This window comes from Hipposideros armiger, unplaced genomic scaffold (genome assembly GCF_001890085.2).
Source record: "Hipposideros armiger isolate ML-2016 unplaced genomic scaffold, ASM189008v1 scaffold_72, whole genome shotgun sequence".
NCBI lineage: Eukaryota > Metazoa > Chordata > Mammalia > Chiroptera > Hipposideridae > Hipposideros > Hipposideros armiger.
This window is the reverse complement of record NW_017731422.1, coordinates 4,319,507-4,340,595: the sequence shown is the minus strand read 5'-3', so window position 1 is coordinate 4,340,595 and position 21,089 is coordinate 4,319,507. Positions and strand designations below refer to the sequence as shown.

The 21,089-nt window shown below is 46.7% G+C and overlaps 4 protein-coding genes across 6 annotated transcripts in view; 2 read left to right on the top strand and 2 right to left on the bottom strand.

Moving 5' to 3' along the window:
• Positions 1-2,631, bottom strand: part of FRS3 (fibroblast growth factor receptor substrate 3) — a 15,140-nt gene extending 12,509 nt beyond the window's left edge. The window contains exon 1 of the mRNA XM_019642752.1: positions 2,616-2,631. The gene's annotated coding sequence lies outside the window, so the exon portion shown is untranslated. The remainder of the gene's footprint in view (positions 1-2,615) is intronic.
• PRICKLE4 (prickle planar cell polarity protein 4) overlaps positions 1-3,598 on the top strand; it is a 7,650-nt gene extending 4,052 nt beyond the window's left edge. Inside the window, exons 2-7 of the mRNA XM_019642659.1 lie at positions 23-307; positions 1,020-1,157; positions 1,463-1,666; positions 2,232-2,436; positions 2,555-2,722; positions 2,884-3,598. Of these exons, the coding sequence (XP_019498204.1) occupies positions 23-307; positions 1,020-1,157; positions 1,463-1,666; positions 2,232-2,436; positions 2,555-2,722; positions 2,884-3,260 (1,377 nt within the window). The 3' untranslated portion in view covers positions 3,261-3,598. The remainder of the gene's footprint in view (positions 1-22; positions 308-1,019; positions 1,158-1,462; positions 1,667-2,231; positions 2,437-2,554; positions 2,723-2,883) is intronic.
• Positions 3,599-3,750: 152 nt separating this feature from the next.
• On the top strand, positions 3,751-14,172 carry TOMM6 (translocase of outer mitochondrial membrane 6). Of its 2 annotated transcripts, none has more exons than XM_019642756.1 (3): positions 3,751-3,977; positions 4,532-4,636; positions 13,955-14,172. In XM_019642756.1, the coding sequence occupies exons 1-2, from the start codon at positions 3,850-3,852 to the stop codon at positions 4,626-4,628; spliced, it is 225 nt and encodes a 74-aa protein (XP_019498301.1). In that variant the 5' UTR covers positions 3,751-3,849; the 3' UTR covers positions 4,629-4,636; positions 13,955-14,172. The 2 variants fall into 2 exon arrangements, with proteins under 2 accessions (XP_019498301.1, XP_019498300.1); XM_019642755.1 differs by lacking the exon at positions 13,955-14,172 and adding an exon at positions 4,858-6,076.
• On the bottom strand, positions 7,375-20,000 carry USP49 (ubiquitin specific peptidase 49). 2 transcript variants are annotated; one of them, XM_019642747.1, is made up of 5 exons: positions 18,637-20,000; positions 17,176-17,380; positions 13,532-13,640; positions 12,773-12,978; positions 7,375-11,790 (listed from the first exon to the last, which is right to left on the bottom strand). In XM_019642747.1, exons 1-5 carry the CDS (start codon positions 19,972-19,974, stop codon positions 11,600-11,602), a joined length of 2,049 nt encoding a protein of 682 aa, XP_019498292.1. In that variant the 5' UTR covers positions 19,975-20,000; the 3' UTR covers positions 7,375-11,599. The 2 variants fall into 2 exon arrangements, with proteins under 2 accessions (XP_019498292.1, XP_019498293.1); XM_019642748.1 differs by having other exon boundaries at positions 11,667-11,790; positions 12,924-12,978.
• Between the last annotated feature and the right edge of the window lie 1,089 nt (positions 20,001-21,089).

Sequence of the window (21,089 nt, the reverse complement as noted above, 5' to 3'; positions counted from 1 at the left end):
TTGGGGTGTGAGGCTGCCCCAGCCTCCCTCAATCAGACCACAAATACAGGAGTGGATCAGCTGTCCTGGTGATCTTGAAGGAGTTGATTGTCCAAATGGAGGGTGGTGCTTGGATGTTGTTCTAGATGGGAGAAGATTTGGCAATAAGAAGGGGAAGGAAAGAAAACCTAGTTCCACTCCTTATCTGCTGTCTCCTCAGAATCCAGACGTTCTGAGCTTGGGGCTCCCTGGCCTGGACACCAACCAAGTCCCCAACTGGCCTGGGCTTCGGACTCTGCTGCAGCAGCTCCCTCCACAGGACATCGATGTGGGTCCTCCTCTCCCCAGCTTCTCTCTTTTTGGCCTCCCTCTTTCTACATACTGTGGGAAGAACCTTGGTCCAGAAGTCAGGGAACATGGATTTAAGGCCTAGCTATGCTACTAATTGAGGGAAGTCATCCCCCACTCCCCCCTTCCTGAGTTTCCACATCTGCACAATGGGTACAGTTATCTATTGTACATACTGGCTGTTCTGCCCACCACAATGCTTAGTTGAAGAGCAAATGAGAAAATGGGCATGAACGACTTTTGAAACCAATAATGGAATGTACAAATGTAGGAAGTATGGTTAACTTTATTGAGGCCCTATGTGTGCCCAGGCTAAAGGCTTACAATTCAATTGGGAAGGCAAGACAGGAGGATATGGAATAAATAGGGAAAACACAAGGGGAAGTGATATTGAACTACAGCTTGTTGGGAGCAAGGAAGTAAATATATGGTGAAAGGGCTAAGTGCTATAGGGCTATCAGAACTGAGTGACGACCATTCCTGGGGGTGGGGGGAGTAAGATTGGTGGACTTAATGGAGTTCTTGTCCCTCCCCCCCCTCTATATTAATGCCCTTCTATGCTTTTATCAACTGCACCTCCCTGAGGGTTCTGCAACCTTCCTTTGACCAGCAGCTAAGCCTTCTCTCTCCAATCAAACTTCAATCTTGCCTGCTGGGGCTCCCCCAGTCACAGTGGAGGCCTGTTTCTGCAGGAGCGATACTGCCTGGCCCTTGGGGAGGAGGAGCTGGCTGAGCTGCGGCTCTTCTGTGCCCAGCGGAGGCGAGAAGCCCTGGGACAGGGGGCGGTGCGCCTGGTACCTCCCAGGCTTGAAGAATGCACCTGTGAGAAGGTATGTAATTCCCACACCCTACAATATTCCCCTTCCTCCATGCTTTGCCCTCTCACTTCTGCAGGAGCTAGCTTCTGGGACTCTGGTGGGAAAGAGGGGTTTGGGGATTGAGAGTTTGGCAAACTTGAGGAAAAAGGGAAACCAGGTTTGGGGGTTCTTAGTGGAGCCTGCAGTGGAGGTGGGCTTGCGCAGGGATACGGGGAGAATAGTTATGTTGGGGTCGGGATGGAAGTCAGGAAGGAAGCTAGGAGGGTGGGTGGTCCCATCTCTGAGCAGCCAGCACACCTCCCCCCCTCCCCCTGCAGTGCAGGGACTGGCTGAGGCCAGGGGAATACGGAGTATTTGCAGCCCGGGCAGGAGAGCAGCGTTGCTGGCACCGGGCTTGCTTTGCCTGTCAGGCCTGTGGCCAGGCCTTGATAAACCTCATCTACTTCTACCACAATGGACATCTCTACTGTGGCCGTCATCACGCTGAGCTGCTGAGGCCGCGCTGCCCTGCTTGTGACCAGGTACAGCCCTGAGAGGAGGGGCTAAGGGGGTCTGCTTAGGGTCCTAGGTGGCAGGATGTAAGGGTCCACCTTTCCCAGTATCTCACAGTGGAGTAGGGAGAACTAGGAACCAGCCTGGGACCTTGTGTTCCCATTATTCTGACTTGAGCTCTGGGCATATGGGACCCTTTGCCTTTGTGGCCTTCACCATCGCAAGCAGAGTCCCAAATTTTCTGGGACTGAGAATTTCTCTAGAGCAGGGATTCTTGGACAGACATTGACATCAGTATGCGGAGTGCCCAGTGCTGTGCCTGATCATGCGAGGAACTCTGTTAATGTCAGCATGAGGCTGCGCAGAACCCTAGGTTGGGAGTCCAGGGGACCAGTCACACTTCAGGCTGTGCCACCTGCTAGATGGGGAATTCTGGCTAAGCCAGTCAGACCTCCCTGCATCCTAGAGTAGTTGAATGGATCAAATGGGATTGTCTGTAGACGTGCTTTAGCATTAACAGGGTGTAAGTGGTTATTGGATGAATGAATAAATGAATGAATGAATGAATGAGGCGTCCCCCTCTCCCTCTCCCAGCTGATCTTCTCCCCGCGCTGTACCGAGGCTGAAGGACAGCGCTGGCACGAGAACCACTTCTGCTGCCAGGACTGTGCCGGCCCCTTAGGCGGGGGACGTTATGCCCTGCCCGGGGGCGGCCCCTGCTGCCCTACCTGCTTTGAGAGTCGCTATTCGGATGTCGGCTCGAGCCTCGCCTCGACACTGGAAGGGAGAGTGTCCCTTGGTAAGGGAGGGAAAGGTGCAGATCAAGAGGGAAGGGGGCAGCGGCTTGGGCTGGGCTGGGAGGGGGTTCTCCCGGGCTGGGACCCTCGCCCCGGTCTCACTCCGTCCCGTCCCTCCAGCAGCGCCCCCGCCCCCCAACCGCATACCCCAGACCCGAGCCTCGGGGCCCGCAGCTCTCACCGCGCGTCCCTGGCCAGAGCGCTCCAAAGGCCTCCCGAACCCACCCCGCGTCGCGGTTGAGGATGCGGCAGGACTCGCTCCTGGACTGGGGACGCGGCCGCCCTCTGGTGGGCGGAGGCGGGGAGGGGCGGGGAGCCCCGGGGAGGACAAGCTGCGGCTGCGGCGGCGCGCACGGCCTGGAGGCGGGTCGGGAGGCTGGGCCTGGCTTCAGGGGACCGCCCTGCCCGGGTTTCAAGTCTCAGACGGGCGTGTCTGACCCGTCCCGCAGCAGGGGAAGCGAGGCTTGACAGAGTTGAAGGAGGGGATCGCGCCTCACTGCACGCCACCACTATCTCCGGAGCAGCCCTTCTTGTCGCTGCCGCCAGCTCCAGTCGAGAAGCCCAGAGGGGGTTGCATGGATCCAGCCCGGAGCAGGATTGCCGAGCTGGGGACAACGCTGAGGCACCCAAAGGGCCGGAGCAGAGCCCCCTGGAGACGCCCCTTGATCCGACGGAGGACGCCCCCTGCCCCACATGCTCCTCTTCCTCTGACTCAGAACCCGAAGGCTTTTTCTTGGGCCAGCGCCTTCCCCGGCCCTGCAAGACCCCCGGAAGCCCCCAAGCTGGGGCCAGCGAAACCTCCAAGAAGCACTGCATCATTTGCTAGTGGCGCGGCCCCGAGAAGGGGGAGTCGGGGGGAGGGATGATGTGTAAGGCGGGAGGGAGAGCAAGGCTCTCCTCCCTCTATAAAAATACTGGACTGAAGGAAATCAGAAGCACGCCAGGAAGAGGCGGCGAGGTGACAAACTTGAGTACTCCCTGTTCAGCGCGCGCATTCTGTGACTTTTGATGGATACTTTCTTGGGGAACTCCATTCCCCAAAGCAACTCATCCCCTGCTGAGCTAGCCATAGGCTGGGACAGCCGCATCCCTAGCATCCTTTCTCTTGAGCCAATGAAGTGATCACCCAGAGACCTCGCGTGACAGTGACCGGCTTGGCGAAACGAAGGCCTGGAGGGGACCGGAGGAGGAACCCGACCAGGGGACCGCAGAGCTGGGCCTTGCTCCTCCGCTTGCCGAGCTCGTGGACGCGCAGCTCGGGAATTATCTCTCTCTCCCGGGCAACCAACCAAGCTCAATCTGCGCCGCCCTCTGCCTGCCCAGAGCCCGCGGAAGTGCGGAACCGGAAGTCGCGTCATTGGTCAGCGCCGACACGGTGCTTCTTCGGCGGCCTTGCGGAGCGCGAAGGTGCTGCTATGGCTTCCAGTGGGGTCGGCGTGAACCCTGGCGGCTCGGCAAATGAAGCTCCCGAAATTCCAGACAACGTGGGAGATTGGCTTCGGGGCGTCTACCGCTTCGCCACCGATAGGAATGACTTTCGGAGGTAACTGAGGCCCGGCAGCCTGGCCCCTCTTTGTCCCTCCACGCCCGTATACATAATCTGCCTCATTTCCCTTCTTCGCCGAGCCTGGCGCCTCCGGGTTTTTGTTTTTGTTTTGTTTTTTTGCACCGCCAACATCTTGGCCTCTTAGTGGCTCTGGTTGTGCTTTACTGAGGTCCTTGACCGGGCGAGTTCCCGTGCGGCGAAAGAGATGTTTTCAGTCACCAGGCTATGTCTAGAGAATTTCATCCTGACCTGGGGAACCCGGGAAAAAGAGGCGCCAGCTCATAAACGGGCCTTTCGACCCTGGACGAGCGCTTAATTGGCCTTAGCATTAGTCCCTGCTGTTTTTAGATACAGAAACCAACTCTAACTAAACTGTGTGGGTCTTGGGCAACCTACCATGTAACGATCAACACTCTTGCAATCTAGAAGTGTTTCTGCCTCGGAAGTTTTTCCAGGGTGGTGGTGGGAAGCCTTTTCCCCCAGTATCTTTTGTTAACCAAAGATAAGTGATTCGATGACTACAGGGTTAGTGGAATACATTCTTTTTCCAGGAACTTGATCCTCAATTTGGGACTTTTCGCTGCCGGAGTTTGGCTGGCCAGGAATTTGAGTGACATTGACCTAATGGCACCTCAGCCAGGGGTGTAGCCAAATAGGTAAGTACCTAACCTCTGCTTCGTGTGTCTTAGGCGTCCTAGTGGCTGGGAGAAGCAATAACTTTATCAAATGTTCATAAAATATAGGAGAGAGACTTGATGTAAAACCCTTGGCAATTTCCTAAATGTTTCCAGATGTTGCAAGGGATTTGAGTCTCTTACCAATTTCCCTCTGGTGCTTTTACATTTCTAATGCCACCTGTTGTCCTGTCTGATTGTAGACACATGGAACCCGTGCTGTACTTGAACCTTCCAAAAACAGAGCCTCCAATCTGTGACCATCACAAGACTTGCCCTGATGGCAGCTGAAGTTTGATTCAGAGGGGCACCTTCCCTTCCCTGCCTGATTTCCTTTTCTTCACTGAGTCCACTCCATTCTCTGGTCAGCAGTCAGGCTTCAGCTAAATTGTTTTCCGCCATTCCGTAAAGTTCTGTACATAGTTCCCAAGTTTCTGCAGGGGGTGATCTTTGCTCTTGTTTTGAGGAATAACCTAATAGTATTTTACCAATTATTTGAAATAAAGACTGCACACAAAGACAGCCAATTTTTTTATTATTCTTTTAATAAGAAACTTCAGCTTACAAAAACAAGGTGTAAAAAGTTGATTTACAAAAATCATAAAAACATGATTTATATTTCACACTCAAGAGACAGGAACAAGCCCCAAATGTGGGTTGTAACAGAGGTGGTTTGCTTCATATTGAAAGAAAAAAGAATGGGAACTGTAGCCACCGTACATTGATGTTATCATAGGATGAAGCTTATTCTTGAGGAATTTCCATTTTTGAGCAGTACTAGGGGAAGAAGCCATTTGGTGTTGCATAGCATGTTAGTGCACCAGGTGGGTTTTTCAGGCACCAGGGCGTCATTGTCGCTGGACTAGAGTGGGATTTGTTGGCAGAAAGAGGGCAGTGATATGCAGGTGGAGGCAATGTGTTAAGTAAACCTGGGCAATGGGCATTAAAGTGAGCAGCTGCCTGAGAAAACTGCTTCCTTCACAAGGAAATAGATGTCCTGTGACCCTGAAATTCATGGTCGTGCCACTGTCTAGGAGTTTGGGTTCTTTGGAAATGGAATATGTAAGGAACTGGCATGGAAAGCCTTGTGGGCTTAGACACACATGGAGATGGAGACACGTTACCCTTGGCAACTTTTCCAGTTGATTTACTCTGCTAGGCATTTTTTAAAATACTGCTTTTTCGTGCCAAGTCTCTTATGGAACTGGTATAGGATTAAGGGACATGCATTAGAAAGGAGGGTCAGTATAAATGTACCATAGTGGCCTAATTGATGCAGTTGACAGATGTTGTCTCTAGTAACCTGTTCACTAAAGGTAAATAGGACAAAATAGCACCTCGTGACCCTGCCGGCATAAATCTCGTTAAGAATGCTGTTTGAGAATTAGATTAGTTATGTATTTTTCTTTTCTTTTTTTTTTTCTTTTTTTAAAAAGCACCATTCTCTTGTATTAATCAGGTAGGTCCCATTGGTTAGCAGGAGTTTGAGCTTGTGTAAATTCAGGGCTGTGGCTGGCTTAACATAAAACCAAGACCCTTTAAGAGTCTACAGTGGGACCACAGACAATCTGACAGATGTATATCTTACTGGGTGTTAAGATGAAGAAGGGTCACATAAATGAAATGAGAGCAAGGCTTAGGTTTGAAGCCATCACCCCTCAAATGGTGACCAGGAAGGGAACTTAAGCTATAATATAGATTCTAATCCCCTTCCCGCCTACATCAGACCACTGTTAAGACAAGTGTCAGCATCTCCTTTTCTTTATAGGAATGAAACTTACATCCTTGAAGTCTGCTACCAGATCTACTCATAATTGTGAACAGTTCTATTTGATAAAGTTCCAAAATTGAAAATCAAAATCCATCAAAAATAATACATGGTAGCTTCCAAAAGCATAATTGAAATTTCATTCAAAATTCAATGCTTTATATTGTATGTCAATTGTAACCGAAAGAAATAAAAAAACAATGTTTTAGCTTCAAGTAATAGTGTTCACTGTTAGTTGGTTTGTAAAGCCATATGCTGGTAAGGTAAAGTTTCATTTAAATTGGCTTAACTCCTCAAAGTGGTAAGTCTTTAGCAAATAAAGCTACCAAATCGACAGTTTCAAAAATCATGATGACTAGTCATCATCTTTAAATGAAAGTGCTGTCTTTCACCATTCCATTCTCCCCAGGGGGAAGTCAATTTTACATCCTATCACAGTTTTCAGTCCTGGCTAGTTATCACAGTACTATGAAAGTCTCTTACACTAGCTAGATTTGAAATGGAAACATGCCAGCAGATGTAAGAATGGAAAGAGTCCACAAAAATGACCATGCACCTGATTGCTATAGTAGCTATGGTGCATTTAGAGCAATGTATGGGGTTGAATGAGTACACACTGTTTTAAAGTCCTAGACCCAGAGAATGGTTAATTTAAATGTGGAAGATATAAATTAAACTCGCAGTCATATTTAGGAGAAACTTCACAGCTGTAGTGCTGACTTCAAAAAAGAACCTGACCTACCAGGGAGATGCATACTTACCTGGGAAAAAACTAAGTGGCCATGGAAGGTTTTATCCTAAAGATAGAAGCCTCTCACCTAATTAAACCAGTAATTGGGCTGAGGGACCCAATTATGAAATGTGCTTAGAGTGGTGAGCTTTTTATATTTCTTTATTTTTAGCTGAGCCATCCTGCCACCTGTTGGCAGCTCAGCTCAGGCCGGGAATCAAACAGGCGACCCTGTTGCTCAGAGCTCGCACTCTGGAGTGAGCTCTTAACCAACTGAGCCACTCGGCCGGCCCCAAATGGTGAGCTTTTAAAATACCCTTTGGTGAAGTCTCATGAGCTCGGTGGGAACTTGCAGGTCAGAGGAAAAGGACATGCTAGAAACAGCCCCGTGGGTGAGCAGACTAGGTCTCCTTTCACAGCCACTCAGCACCATCTGTAGCTCCCTCCGGGAAAAGGGGCTGGGCTGGTTCTTGGAGCCTTCTCTTTTGCATATTACACAGTGCACTGGCTTACCTTACAATCTAAACTAAAAGGTTCACATATAGGGGATTGTGTTCTATACTGCTTCCTGAAAATTTGTGCAGAACAACTTCAGAACTGATGAAAGTAGTAGCACTTCAGGAGGACCCATTTTTGTTGTACTTCTACCAGAAGTTGCCCAGCATTAGAAGAAACGGAAAGGCCTTTTCTGAATGTTTGTGCTCTCCCAACCAGCTAGAAAAGCAACCCTTCCACTCATAAAATATAACCCCAGATAGGGGTATAACATGTTTACGAAAGGGTGGCCCTCCCAGCCTGATTTGAAAAGGCCTGAGTTAATGTTTTGAACATAAAAGAGGTGGTGAAAAAGAATGGGGTACATAGTCTGCCTTGAAAAGCAGCCATTTCATGAACAATCACAGATACAGACATTTTGGATATTACAGAAAAATTTCAGATCTTGGCTGGTAAGAATAATTTGCTTTCACACACAAGAGATATGAAATGCTTTAAAAAAGTCTGATACCAAATGTCCTTTACACTATACAGACCAATTTGCCCTTTGAAATGACAAGAAGGAACCCCTTCCCTTAACCTTTTCAATCCCATGCAAACCATAATTGGGTACAAGGCACCAAATTTTATGAATTGTATAAAATTAGTTCACAAAGCTTTATCAGTAAGTAAAACAAATTCCATTTCTCCCTCCCTGCCTGCCCACCCCTATCCCACCTCCCACACCCAACCATGTTTTCATTCTGCACTACTGCCCACACCTCTCTCAGGCTTATGTTGGGGCCTGGCTGGGGCCCACACCGCATTGTCAGCCAACCCACCCCATTCATTCTTGCACTTGGATGGAACTGGAAGCATAGCCAGAGAAGGGAACTCACACAATCACTGACTCTAGAAGCCTTGCCATGAAAAACAAAAATAAACTCTGCTATTGAGTCCATAGGACACATTAACACTTCTACAGTTTCCAATTTTATTTATGACTTTTAAAGAGACATCTGGAAATTCTTTACAGTGTGGTACTGCCCCCCTAAGCTTAAGGGGTTTGATCAAAGCTGGCAAGAGCTCTGCCCACCATTTAGTAAGAGCTTCAGTTTCTGGCTGTTGAGGGCATTCCTAATCTTTTTGATGCTAGCTAGCATGGATGCTCCTCTCAGAGGCAACCGCAAGTATGAGGGTCAAGCTAGACTGAGGTAAAAATCCTTTTCAAGGGCCAGGGTGCATTCATCTTGGCTGGCTACAGCAGAAAGTAAACACACCAGCCAACTCAAAGGGTTCCTGGAACGGGGCTCGAACTACTTGTTTGGGAGAGAAGCAGGTCCATAAGGTTCGGTTAGGAGAGCTTGGGTTTGATTTGGCAACATCTAGTCAACTTCTACCTGGTTCTTATTTTCTTCTCTTTAGAGTGTTTCCATTTAAAGTAAGAAGCAACTAATAAGAAATTAATGTACTTCCAATATGTAAATAAATTAAAGGCAAAGGGACATTTCCCTCACAACAGCCACTAACTTATGCAGCAGGGAACTCTTGTCTTTAATAAAAATCTTCATAAATACTAACTTCTCAACAGTGTCTAGTGCTGGGGCCTCTGGGTACCTGAGGTGTCTGACTGCAGGGGCACCTTCAAGAGTGCAGCTCTGTGAGGACTCTGATATTGGTTTCTATTCCAACTCCTTTTAAACAATTTTATTAATTAGATACAGGGGTGCTTAGCTAAGTTAAGCACTTATTTTACAAAGTCTTTAATCTGTTTAATATTCCTTATAATATTTGGTATAAAACTATTTTTAAAAATTAAATTTGAAGATCTTTAAATTTTCCATTAAATGTTTTTTTTTGTTTTTGTTTTTAAGTATTTCCCCCTGGACAGCCTGAGGGATGAAGTAGATGCTCTATTCTCCATTTGTACATTCTCTTTTTCTAGAATAATAAATATAGCATTCAATGAAAGATGAGGCACAATTTATATTTTCCTTTCCTTTTTACTCTCCTTTGAGTTAATTGGTTTTCTGTTGCCACAAAAAGTCATCACTGATCATGCCGACTTAAAAATGTGGTTCTAGAGAGTATAGCTTCACATCAGAGCCTCTGGCAGCATGGGCAGCTGTGACACTTTAAAACAGTGTCCAGGAGAGTGGGAGCCCGGGCCAAGCTTATACAGAGAAGCCTGCAGTAGACAATATAAACCAAACAGCATAAAAAATGCCATACGCGATCGCTTCCAAATAAAAGCTAAATATTACAGAAACCTCACAGTGTTGGCAAAAGCAAGTTTAATTTAAAATATAGTCACTCGCCCTTCCTTATCAGGGTGAGCCATTTTCTGTCTGGATTTTCTCCATGTCTCAGTGCTGTCTGGCAGGTTCTGTGGGAGAGTTCATCTCAAGAGGTCAACAACAAATGCTACAGCTCTGCTTGGGAATGTGGCTCATCAACAGCGCTAGAGCTACGACCCTTATTCATTAGCCTCTCTTTTCCCAACTTCTCACCCCTCCCGAAACTCCCTTCCACATCTGCTCCCTTCAAGCGACAACTGTACTTCTACCTGAATTGAAATACTTATATGATATACTCAGTCAAAAGATGAGCATTTGTTCATATGACAGGCTGAGGCAGGCTGCAGCAGCCCCACGAGTTACAGGTTGCGTTTACTTGTACTGTGAGTCTAAGCGAAGGATTGAGAAGGGAAATTCAGTGGTGCCTGATGGGGAGGAAGGTTTCCATCCGGGCAATTTCATTCCCCTTAGAAAATGGCCCAGTTTAGAGAGAAAGATCTATTTTACAGCACTGGAGTAAAGGACAGGGCACTCTTGCTTTTCTCTGGTGGACTGAATGTGGCTGGGTAAGGAACCAGCCGGGATTACCAGATTTGGGAGGAAACAGGCCAGGGGCATCAGCAGTCAACTGTTCAGACATACAAGGGGCAGATTCCTAAGCCCTAGGAAAGCAAAAGCTCCCAAACCTTGCGGTGAACAATAATGTTCTAGCCTTCCAGGTGCAAGAAGAAAAACTGCACGCCACACCAGGTGAGAATGGGTGACAGACATTCAGATAAGCCCCTGGGCCACCAGCTCTCCCTGCCCACTCTCAGCTGAGTTCTGAGAAAGCCTCAGACAACTGACCTAAAGACCAATGTAAACCGAGCCCTAGACCTTTACCTGACCCGAACCACGGATCTGCTACAGACCTGGGTAGCCAGGAGTACCCTTACGCTTAGCATGCAACAGAGAACATGTCATGTGCCAGCTTATTGCTTCCCTGTATGAACTGCTCCTTTAGAATAAGGCATCTCCATGCCAGTCTCAGAAGATGTGGAATGATTAAATGAGCAGCAGCCAGGGAGAAGATGACGTGGAAAACCTCACATTTTGCATGGGGAAATTTGCTCCATGCATCTCATTCCACTCTTCAACTGCTATCCCCCCAAAAAGGAAGCTTGCAAATTTTTAACCCTTGAACGTTCCTTCCTTTGTAGGAACAAATCCTTAGAATTCTCCTGCCTTGCAATCATGCCCATCAGGCCAGCTGCAAGCCCAGGGCCACTCCTGTGTTCTGTCCAGGGATGCTCACATCGGGAGGGTGGTGCTGCAAGGAGGTCCTGACTAATCACACATAGAACGAGAACACGGCTGTCTCCTGGCTGGATATGACCAATTTACTCCCTCCTTGCTCCACCCAGGTCCCTCTATATCCAGAAGCAATTGATGAAAGAATCTTCATACAAGTTACTCCTTTTGATTTTTATCAAAGGAGGGAATTCCTCAATCCATTCAAAAGAAAGTGACTACAGATTTTATGATAGGACATGAGTCACCTGGCACCTTCTGCTCTAGACCCAGTGAGGCAAACCTAGTCATCTGTTCCTGCAGTAAACCTTACTTCCTGTAAGAGGAAAGATGTACAGACACCAATAGTGTAAAAGCAAGCCAGTCTTTTGATACATGCCTCCCATTCAGGGGAAGGTCCGTGGTCTGCCCTCACCGTTGTTGCTGGGCTGCACCTGAGCTTGGAGTTGGGTTTCTGAGATTCTTGCATTGCCCTGAACTGTTCTTTGAGTGTAAAAAAGGATGTAGGCTTGAGTTTTGCACACTTCCTCGACACTGCATACATTCAGCTTTGAGTCATTGCAGTGGACCCAAAAACCTATGAAACCAAAGGAAAGAAAGAGTAAATGACTACCCAACTTATATTTCCAATCAGCAGGCACAACCAGGAGATGAAGAAAGGGACAGGAATGTGAATAGAGCTAAGCCCTGATCATTGGTGGTGGGGGAAGAGACGAGTAAATGAAACCAAGAGACTTCTCTGTAACCATTGGCTTTAACCCCACCAAACCCCACCACAATACCGTTTACAATATCAACTGATTCAAATTTTTGTCCTCATTTTATTTAGGCTTTTTCATTGCCCATTACGGCTTTCTATCTATAAAGACAGGAGACTGAGGGCTAAGAGAGGGGTAGAGAAGGAGGGAAGGGGAAATAGAAAAAAGAGAGGAGTGCTAAAGGAAAATTTAGGAGGACTAAAAAGTTATTTGTTCACAGGCTCACTCTGGCTACCTGGTTCAAGATCAGTATACTACTGAAAACACAGCTGCAGCCCTCCTGCCCCAGTGCAGTAACTAACTGGGAGGCTCTGCTCTGGGGGGGAAGGACTGAAAGGCTCTTGGGAGGGGCCCTGGCATCCCCACACCTCTCATGTAAGGGATGTAGTAAGGACATAGTAAGTGCTCAGTAAATGTTCTCAGCTTTATGAGCTGAAGCTAGTGAGAGTCATACAGGATCTCCATGAGGTGAGACAGGTCCTATTGTTTTTGCATAGCCAAGAAGGAAACAGAAGTCTGCAGCACAAGTATTAATAAATAATGATAACCTCTAACATTAATTGAGCATAAAGTGCTAGCTGTGCTAAGCACTTTTACATGTGTCAATTCCTGTCAATTTTTAGAAGTGTTAGGTTTTTACTTAGTAATATATCCAAAATTTGAATCCAACTTTCATAATCCTGCCCACTGGATTTACATGTATGTACTATCCCCCTATAAATGAAATAAAAGGAAAGCAATGAAATGTGGACAAACCAGCCCTTTCCGTGTCCCCCACCCCACAGAGCAAAGCGCACGCACCTCCCTCTGTGTTGTAGCAATAGGCTGTGTAGTGTCCTGAGCCAAACCCTTTCCCGTGATGCATGACCACTGCGGAGAGATCATAGGCAAAGGTCTCTTTGTCAAGAGAGGAGAGCATGTCCCTGCAGCAGTAAGGTTCCATGGTTAATACCTGGTCAAAGACGACATGGACCCCAATCTTCTCTCGGTGATTACGGCCAGACCACCTAGAGCATGGAGAGAAACTTCTTACTAGTAAAAAAGGGCATAAATGATTACAGGTAGAGGTGGGTAAAACTGGGAGCTGACAAAACAACCTTCCAGCTTTGGTTTTCATGTCAATAAAACACTAGTAATCAATGTTCACATGTATTTCCTGTGAATCTTCCATGATGTACCCTGAAACTAGAGATCCCTAAACAACCAATTCAGGGAATAATCTTTTGTAGTTTACTGCCTGCCTGTCTTTTCACAGATTACCTCATACTTTATTCCTAAAATGACTATATAAGCCTAAGTGAGGCTAGACAATCTCCAAGCACAGACAGCTGGTGCAGACTAGCTAATCAAACAGGGAGCCAGTCCTGAGAGCAGGAGCCAGTTGATATTGGTCCCCAATATCAACTTGCCCCACTGGGCATGACCCGTGTCATCTCCACGGAAAGCGTAGGGTCTCTAGGGAACCAGCGTCCCCTCCCAACAGCAAAGACATTTGCCTTCACCAAAGCCTTTGAAGCAGCGGTTCCCACAGCCACCTGGGACGCCGGAGAGCAAGCTCACCTGAATCTTTTAAGGTGCAGCCGCAGGACCTGAGGTAGTCTGTAGATCATTAACTGCTTTCTAGCTTCACTCAGAACAAGGGGTTTGGGATTGGATTTTCGTCGTTTGCCTATATGGTTTGGGAAGGTACAAGACACAGATTATGAGGAGTCTCATTCGTTCCTAGCTATGGCAGAGATAATGACTTGCCACTCAATATGCATTCTCCTTATTTCTCAGTATTTGAACCTCAATGTTATTTGGGGCAGCAATGTGACCCTCTGTAAGACTGCATTTTCCAGCCTCACGTGTCTGTGTGGTGTGGCCACGGAATTCTGGCAGAGATGGAAGGAATGATTGTGTGGCACTCTTGGGATGGTAGCTTAAAGAACACTGACTCAGTTGTAAGGTGCATTCTTTGTCCTTCTTTCTCACTGTTTGCAGCTGTTGGAATTCCTCTTGGACCATGAGATAATCTTGAGGATGGAAGTCTTAAACTAGGATAGTAAAGCTGAAATATGGAAAGAGCCTGGGTCCACAACAACCATGCAGCCACCATGCAAGCCTCTGAATGTCCTTCAGACTTCTTATACCGGGGGTGCCAAAAAAACGTATACAAGTGGACACTTTGGTTAACATTGCTCAAGCAGTAGTTCGCTGTAATCAGAAGTGTCTGGACGCTGATGGTAACCACTTTGAGCACCTCTTGTAATTACAGAAGTCAAACGTGACTTGTATTCATCTTTTGTTATTGGTATATATTGAGTATTACAATTTTAATTATTTTTTCCTTAAAATGTGTCTACATTTTTTTGGGCACTCTCTGTATATAACAGAAAAAAAAGTACTTGTTTTAAGTCATTGTTATTTGAGTTGACTAAACCTAATCCTGATACGTCCAGTTTCAAATTTTTGCCATCAGCAATTTCCAAAATTGGTATGGGTTTAGGATGGAACACTCGTGATGTCATGGGTTTATTAATGGAATATAATGGAAGGTCACTGCCACAACATGCACATGGTATATGGTATATGGTAGGGTTCTATGCCTTTAAATATGGGCTTATAACTTAAATCATGATGCACTATAATATACCTTAAGCTTCTTGTTTTCATCAGAAAGGCCTAATTCTATTTCCTGCTCACAGCTATTGGGTTGTCGGAAAAGTCATGACATATTTTTTGTATGTTTTTCATTGCAAAAATGCGTCATGACTTTTTCGACAACCCAATAGTTGTACGCTATTGGACAAGTTATTCAAAACTCTGAACCTCATTTTGCTGTCTTGTAAAATGGGTAATAATATATATTTCAGGCTTAGGAAAAAGGTAGAACAGGATTACTAAAGGACAAAGTATTTTAAAATATTTTTTTCTCCAGCATGATATGCTTGTGGCATATACAAATATTTAGAAAAGAGCCTTTTCTGGTTTTATATTTTTATGCTGTACCTACTTTGTGAACTATGTTTCTTGGATAAAAGCACACTGCTGGACATGTAGGACAAGGCTGACAGTCTAGCCAAATCTATTCAGCCCAAAGCGGAATCAGTGCTCAGACTCCAGTTTTGTTTCTAAAACCACTCAACTGTGGGGGAAATGCATTTTTTAATTATAGCAAACAAACAATGGAAATACATTTCTCTTAATTTCCAGCAGAAGCCTTCTCTATAACTATTTACAGATGACTGTTCTGTTATTAATTAAGTTGGTGAATGGATGGGAATGTGAAATTAGTTAGTGGTCCACTGTGGTGCCTGCTAATTGTCTGTAAGCTGTTGATATCACGGCCTCAGTGTCTGAAGAGCTTGGCATCTGATTCCAAGCCCTGTCTGCACTACTCATGAAAGGTAGCAAATCACAGGCAGATGACGTATCAGGGAGCTTTCTGTGACAATAGGAATATGGAGCTGTTGCTTCTCCTAACAGATTGCAGCGGAATGAATGTGTCATAGCTTTTACTAGGACTGGCAATCATGATATGATACGTGGGGGGGGCGGGGGGGGTCACGAACAGAAAGAGAATTCAAAGCGGGGCCTGGCCTTATTTTATACTCCTAGTCACCAGCAGGGTTTTGAAAATTATTGCAGCTCTGCCTGGGAACCCCAGCAATGACTGCCACTGTCGGCAGAGGGAGTGTGTGAGCCAAAACAAAGACCATACAGAACCTGGCTTTGTTTCCCTAAAATGAAATTCACAAAGAAAAAGAAATTACTGATTCAATTGAGATTGATCAGTTCTGTCTCCATTTGATTAAGCTGGCCACACAGAGAGTGGAAGGCTGATGGTTTAGAAACTTCACAAGCAACAGATCAATTCATCTTGTCCCTTTACGATAGCTTTCCTTCCCTGCTATTATTTGAACTGGCCTGGAGAAATCCTGATAAATTGGCACATCTGGCAACCAGAAAAACAACACTTTCCTGCAAAAATAAAAGTATTTCTTGTCTAGTCTATCATGTCTGAGAATGATGGAATTAAAGTTAACATCCTTCTGCTCCTTACAAGTAAAAAGCTTATGAATCACTGTTTAAAAAAAAACAAAAAAAAATAGATACTGCTCTAATAAGCTAATTTAAGTCACTGCCTTTATATCTCAATATGGAAAAGACAGGTGGGTCTATAGTTAACCAGGTACAGCATTTCAAATTTTGTTTTAAAATAGCAAAATAATATCAAGTATTACTTTTTTATTTTTGCCCCGATTCTTCAAAGAAAACAGGTTTCCCACAATTTACTATTTTAAAAAGCCATATGCAAATGTATTAAGAAGGACTACCATAAGATTTTTGTTCTCCAAACTCAAAGTCCAAACTATTATGTGGCTGCAAGTTGATTTCTAGATCTCTGCACAATCCATTCATTTCAGTTTCCAAATCTTTATAAGCCAAAAAATCCAAACATGAGCTTCTAAGTATCTGCTCTGCATTTCCTCTGGGAAATGCTGGGTTAGCGAAAGCATTAGGGGCTAGTGTGGCAAGGCAGAGGGGGTCCTGCCTAAGACTCCCTGTAACCATATGGAAAGAGTTCCGCTTTAAACTTAAAGCCACGATGGAGGAATGCTTGCTTATGACCCCTTCTGAAATGCCAACCTTCCAAACATGTGCGAAACAAACACAAAAAGAACCGAATTGCCACAGAACAATGTACTTTTTTACCTGCTTTCTTGATTTTATTGTACCCATCTTCAGCATCACTTCTGACAGACTTTAAGTCTACAGATACAGTACAAAAGTATACTTTTCTGAAGCCACAGCCTCAAACAGGCTATGCTAACCTGAGCTCAGCTTAAGAGCCACCAGACTCTCTATATTCATGAATTTCAGCAGGACCCCGGTAGCTCTGTGAAGCTAAGTACTCACATTCTTAGAGTTCCCATTTAGGATCCACACTTTCATATGCCTCCCAAGATAACAGCTAATGTCAATCAGAGCAGGAGTCAAAGGAGGCACCACTCCTAGGTTTGGTTTGGTTTTTTAATATAGTATAATGTCCATATTCTTGTTTTCAGTAAAATGAGAGAAAAAAACTTCCTTAAAAGGTGCGTTAGAACCACTCAATGTTATCAGTGTTACTTTTGACTAAAAGGGGCAAAAGAAGCACCTTAAACTAATATTCCAGTTGCAACCTCCACCCCCACCCTCCACCCCCCAGCAGCACTCACTGTTACACTGATCACAAGCGTAGATTCTCCCTTCCAGGGCCTCTGTCTCTGTGAACTTGGCCAGCATCTCAGTGAGCAGGCACTCTGTCTGATTCAAAGGGACAAATCCCTTTTCTATGCAGTGATAGCGTTCAGGGAATTCCAGGGACAGATCCCAAAAGGGCTCAATGGTGTTGGATTTATAATTGCATGATATACATGTGACCTAGAATGAAAAGATTGATTGACAGGTTATATAACTTCCACACTTCCCACATGTTTTTCCTTGCTTGATACAAGACATATAACTTGACCAAAACTAACATACAGTTTTACAAAATAATTTTAATTGTAGTAAAATAGTAAACATAACTTTAAGAGAATTAGAGCCTGTTACTTCTGTATATATTGGGGTTGTCGGAAAAGTCATGACGTATTTTTTCTGTTTTTCATTGCAAAAATACCTCATGACTTTTCCGACAACCCAATATTTCTAACTGTGTGATGCCATCTGGAACTGGAAAACCATACGGCACAGGGGTTATTACCTGCCCCTTTGTCTCTTCTCTCTCAAAGCACGCTCTACCACTCGGTGCTGTAGTAAACACTGCAAGTTATCATGGAATCAGTCTGAGGTGGAGAATTCCCCGATTCCTGTCTCTCTCTCTTATCCTCACTCCTTCCTCCTCCAGACTTCATTCCTTCCGTGCAGTCCCGACCTGCCTATCTTTTTGCCCTTGATTCTTGCAGTACCCCTACACTGACCCCTGTGTCCACAGAGCCTCAAAGTACCTTGTGATTAGATCTCCTCCCACTATAACCTTCCCAGATGCACCTTTCTTCCAGTGGACCCTCAGGGGATAGAGAAAGTGCCTATAAAATAAGTACTCCCCTTTCGAATGCTAAAAGCCTAAATAAACTTTCGCTTCCACCCTACTCATCATTCTTTTAAAACCCTAAATACCAGGGCACAAAACCTCAGTAGCACAGTGTAGAGGTTTTCCCTAAATCTCTTAGGTTGCCCACCTTTTTAACTCTAAAAATTCTTTCTGCATATTCTCACAAAGCCTTATCTATGAGTCTTCGCTTATGTCCGTACATGGCTCAAGGTCTAGCAAATGAAAGGTAATGGGGAACAGGAGGTAGGCTTGGTTAAGCCTCTGGCACCTTCTGGCACTCTTAGCCACCTTCCTTCCATGTATGTAAAGAGTGCCTAGGAAGGGAGAATACACACTCTTTCAAACTACGAGGGAACCAAGGTTACAGGCAAACTGTTCAATTTCCTAAAACCGATCAAAGGATGGCATGCCAGCCATAGGTACTTAATTATAACCAAGAGAACATTAGATTATCTATATTGTCATTAAAGGTTAAAGACAGTCACTGAAAATGAAAACTGATGGCGGGAAGCCCAAACTAACATACAAGCCTCCCTCCGACGTGATGGGCAGAGTCGGGGTTATAGGGTGGGCACACACCTACCTGACTGAGTAGCTGCCCGTGAAATATGGTATTCACCACCTTTAAGACCTGTTTGGTGAGCTTCCTCTGGGAGAAGGGGATGAGGATACGGTGCGCGGTGCCTTCGGACTCGAGTTCCTGCTGCACTTTGTGCAACAACTCGCACAGAAACTCCTGCGCATCCTGCTGGTCGTAGCCGCGGAAGGCGGGGATCAGGCTCCACACCGAGTGAAGCATGGCGAAGGGCGACACCAGGGCCCACTTTCCAGACCACATGACTCGGAAGAGGGTGTGCAGTTCGTGGCAGAGGGACATGTGTTTCGAGCTGGGCTCCTTGTTCTGGATGAGTTCTAGGCTCCTGGTGATGGAAGCCCCGCCGTTCCAGCAGAGGCCCTCGCGTTCGCACGACTCGGCCCTGACGTTCCTCGGTGACAGCTCGGTGGCCGAGCTGCTGGCCGGCCTGTCCGAGAGTGGCGCCTTCCCGTTGGTGGCTTTGGGAAAGAGCTGTTCCGTTTTGGAAGGGTCGAGGTTCAGGAAACACTCTCGGAACTTCTGGAGGTGGCTGAGCACCTGCAGGATGGAATTCATGTAGCAGGTGTTGCCCAGGTTGCGCAGGCCGGTGACGCCCGGTGCCACGGCGGGCGCGCGGCGCGGCGGGAGGCGGCCCCCGGCGGGTGTGCGCGGGGCGGCAGGGCGCGGGGCGGCGGCTCGGGGTGCGTGCAGCAGCAGGCGCGCGCTCTTGCGCGGAGGGGCACTGGCCAGCTCCTCCAGCAGCCGCCTCTTGACCTCGCGCCGCCGCTGCCGCGCTGCCTCCTTCTTGCGCTCCAGCGCCTCCTCCCGCCGCCGCTGCTCCAGCTTCGCCTGGCCCCGGGAGCTTTTCTCAAACCAGAGCCGCAGCGTTTTGCCCAGCAGGCGCTGGCGCCGGTACCACAGAGCCGTGAGCATCTGCGGCTGTCCCTGAGGAGCGCGCGGCGGCGGGGCCGCATCCTCGCCCGAGGCCATGGACCGCAGCGTCCGGCCGCGCCTCCCCGGCGGGTCCTGCTTCTGGCCCCTGACCGCCAGGAGGGCGCTTCTCAGCAGCTTTAGGTCCCCCTCCGGGTTATCATTGAGCACGTAGTCCTTGCACAGGTAACAGAACACGTAGAGATCCCGGACCTCCATGGCTAGCGGGTGTCCGGTCTCTTCAAAGTGTTTAAGGGCGTGGTCTTCAATGTAGCGGCCGCAGGCCACGTGCGAGCACTTGAGACAAGCCCAGACGGACTCCGTGGTGGTGCACTCCCTGCAGCACCACTTCTGAGGGTTCAGGATGGAGTGGTCCTGGGCCAGCCGCAACCGCCCTACATGTTTGCATCTATCCATGTCTTACAGAAGTCTCCACTCTTCCAACCTGGCATAGCAGAGCCGGGGGTGGGGGTGGGGGGGAGTGGGAGAGAGAGAGATGGGGAGAGGAAGAAGGGAGGGAGAGAGAAGGGGGGAGAGAAAGAAATCAAAAGCTTTCAGCAAAATATTTTCCTAGAAAAAGCCTTGCAACTGGCATTTTCAACTCAATACTCATTAGTTCTCAATTCAAAATTGGTTCCTTCGGAAGGAAGTTAAAAACAAAGAAAAGCAAATTTGGTGTAGACTGAGGATTACACAGAAGGACAGTTAAATTCCTTAAAAAAGATTCATAAAATATACGGGTGACCTTAGCACCAATTTGAAACTTTACAGTTTCTAAGCCTGTTTTAATTCTTGAATATCAGCTAATTTTTATGTGAGGCCGATTTATGCTCCTTAGGAAAGCACATTTCTATATTGATGATGTCCTAGGAAGGAAAGCTTCTAAATCTCATTCTGATCAAGATCCTGGTTGGATGCAGAAATGGGCAGGGGAGAGGAACCGAGAGGAAAGACATAGGTAGTGTTTCAAATACCAGTAGGAGAGATGAAGACCCTCAACTAAAATTAGGCAGTCTTAGGTGGGTTTCAATGTATTTCTTTTTTTTGTTTGTTTGTTTTTTTTTGTTTTGGTTTTGTTTTGTTTTTAGCTGAGCCATCCTGCTACCTGTTGGCAGCTCAGCAGCTGCTCAGCTCAGGCTGGACGCGAACCGCTGTTGCTCAGAGCTCAAACCAACTGAGCCATTTGGCCGGCCCACTCAATGTATTTCAAAACAGAGATAACAGGGTAAGGTAAAAGTAAGACAGAGAAAGTCCTCTACATACAAAGTATTATTTTATTTTCCTGAGTCCAAAGAACCTGGCTAAGGAAGTAGACTGAGAGCCTCAATCTAGCATTTTATATGGCTGCTGTGGCCTGAATATTTGTGTCTCCCTCTCCCAAATTCATATGCTAAAATCTTAACCCCTAGGTGATAGCATTAGGAGGTGTGGGGGGGGGTGCACTGGAAGGTGATTAGGTCATAAATGGGTTGACCCTCATGGGATGAGCTCTCATAAATGGGATTAGTACCCTTATAAAAGAGCTCTCTCAC

Excerpts from the sequence above, each read along its gene's own strand:
- TOMM6 (XM_019642756.1), top strand. The coding sequence starts at position 3,850 with ATGGCTTCCAGTGGGGTCGGCGTGAACCCTGGCGGCTCGGCAAATGAA. Across the intron at positions 3,978-4,531 it reads GATAGGAATGACTTTCGGAG|GAACTTGATCCTCAATTTGG; the intron begins GTAACTGAGGCC and ends TTCTTTTTCCAG.
- USP49 (XM_019642747.1), bottom strand. The coding sequence starts at position 19,974 with ATGGATAGATGCAAACATGTAGGGCGGTTGCGGCTGGCCCAGGACCAC. Across the intron at positions 17,381-18,636 it reads ACGGGCAGCTACTCAGTCAG|GTCACATGTATATCATGCAA; the intron begins GTAGGTGTGTGC and ends TTTTCATTCTAG. Across the intron at positions 13,641-17,175 it reads CGCTTGTGATCAGTGTAACA|GCAAACGACGAAAATCCAAT; the intron begins GTGAGTGCTGCT and ends CAAACCATATAG.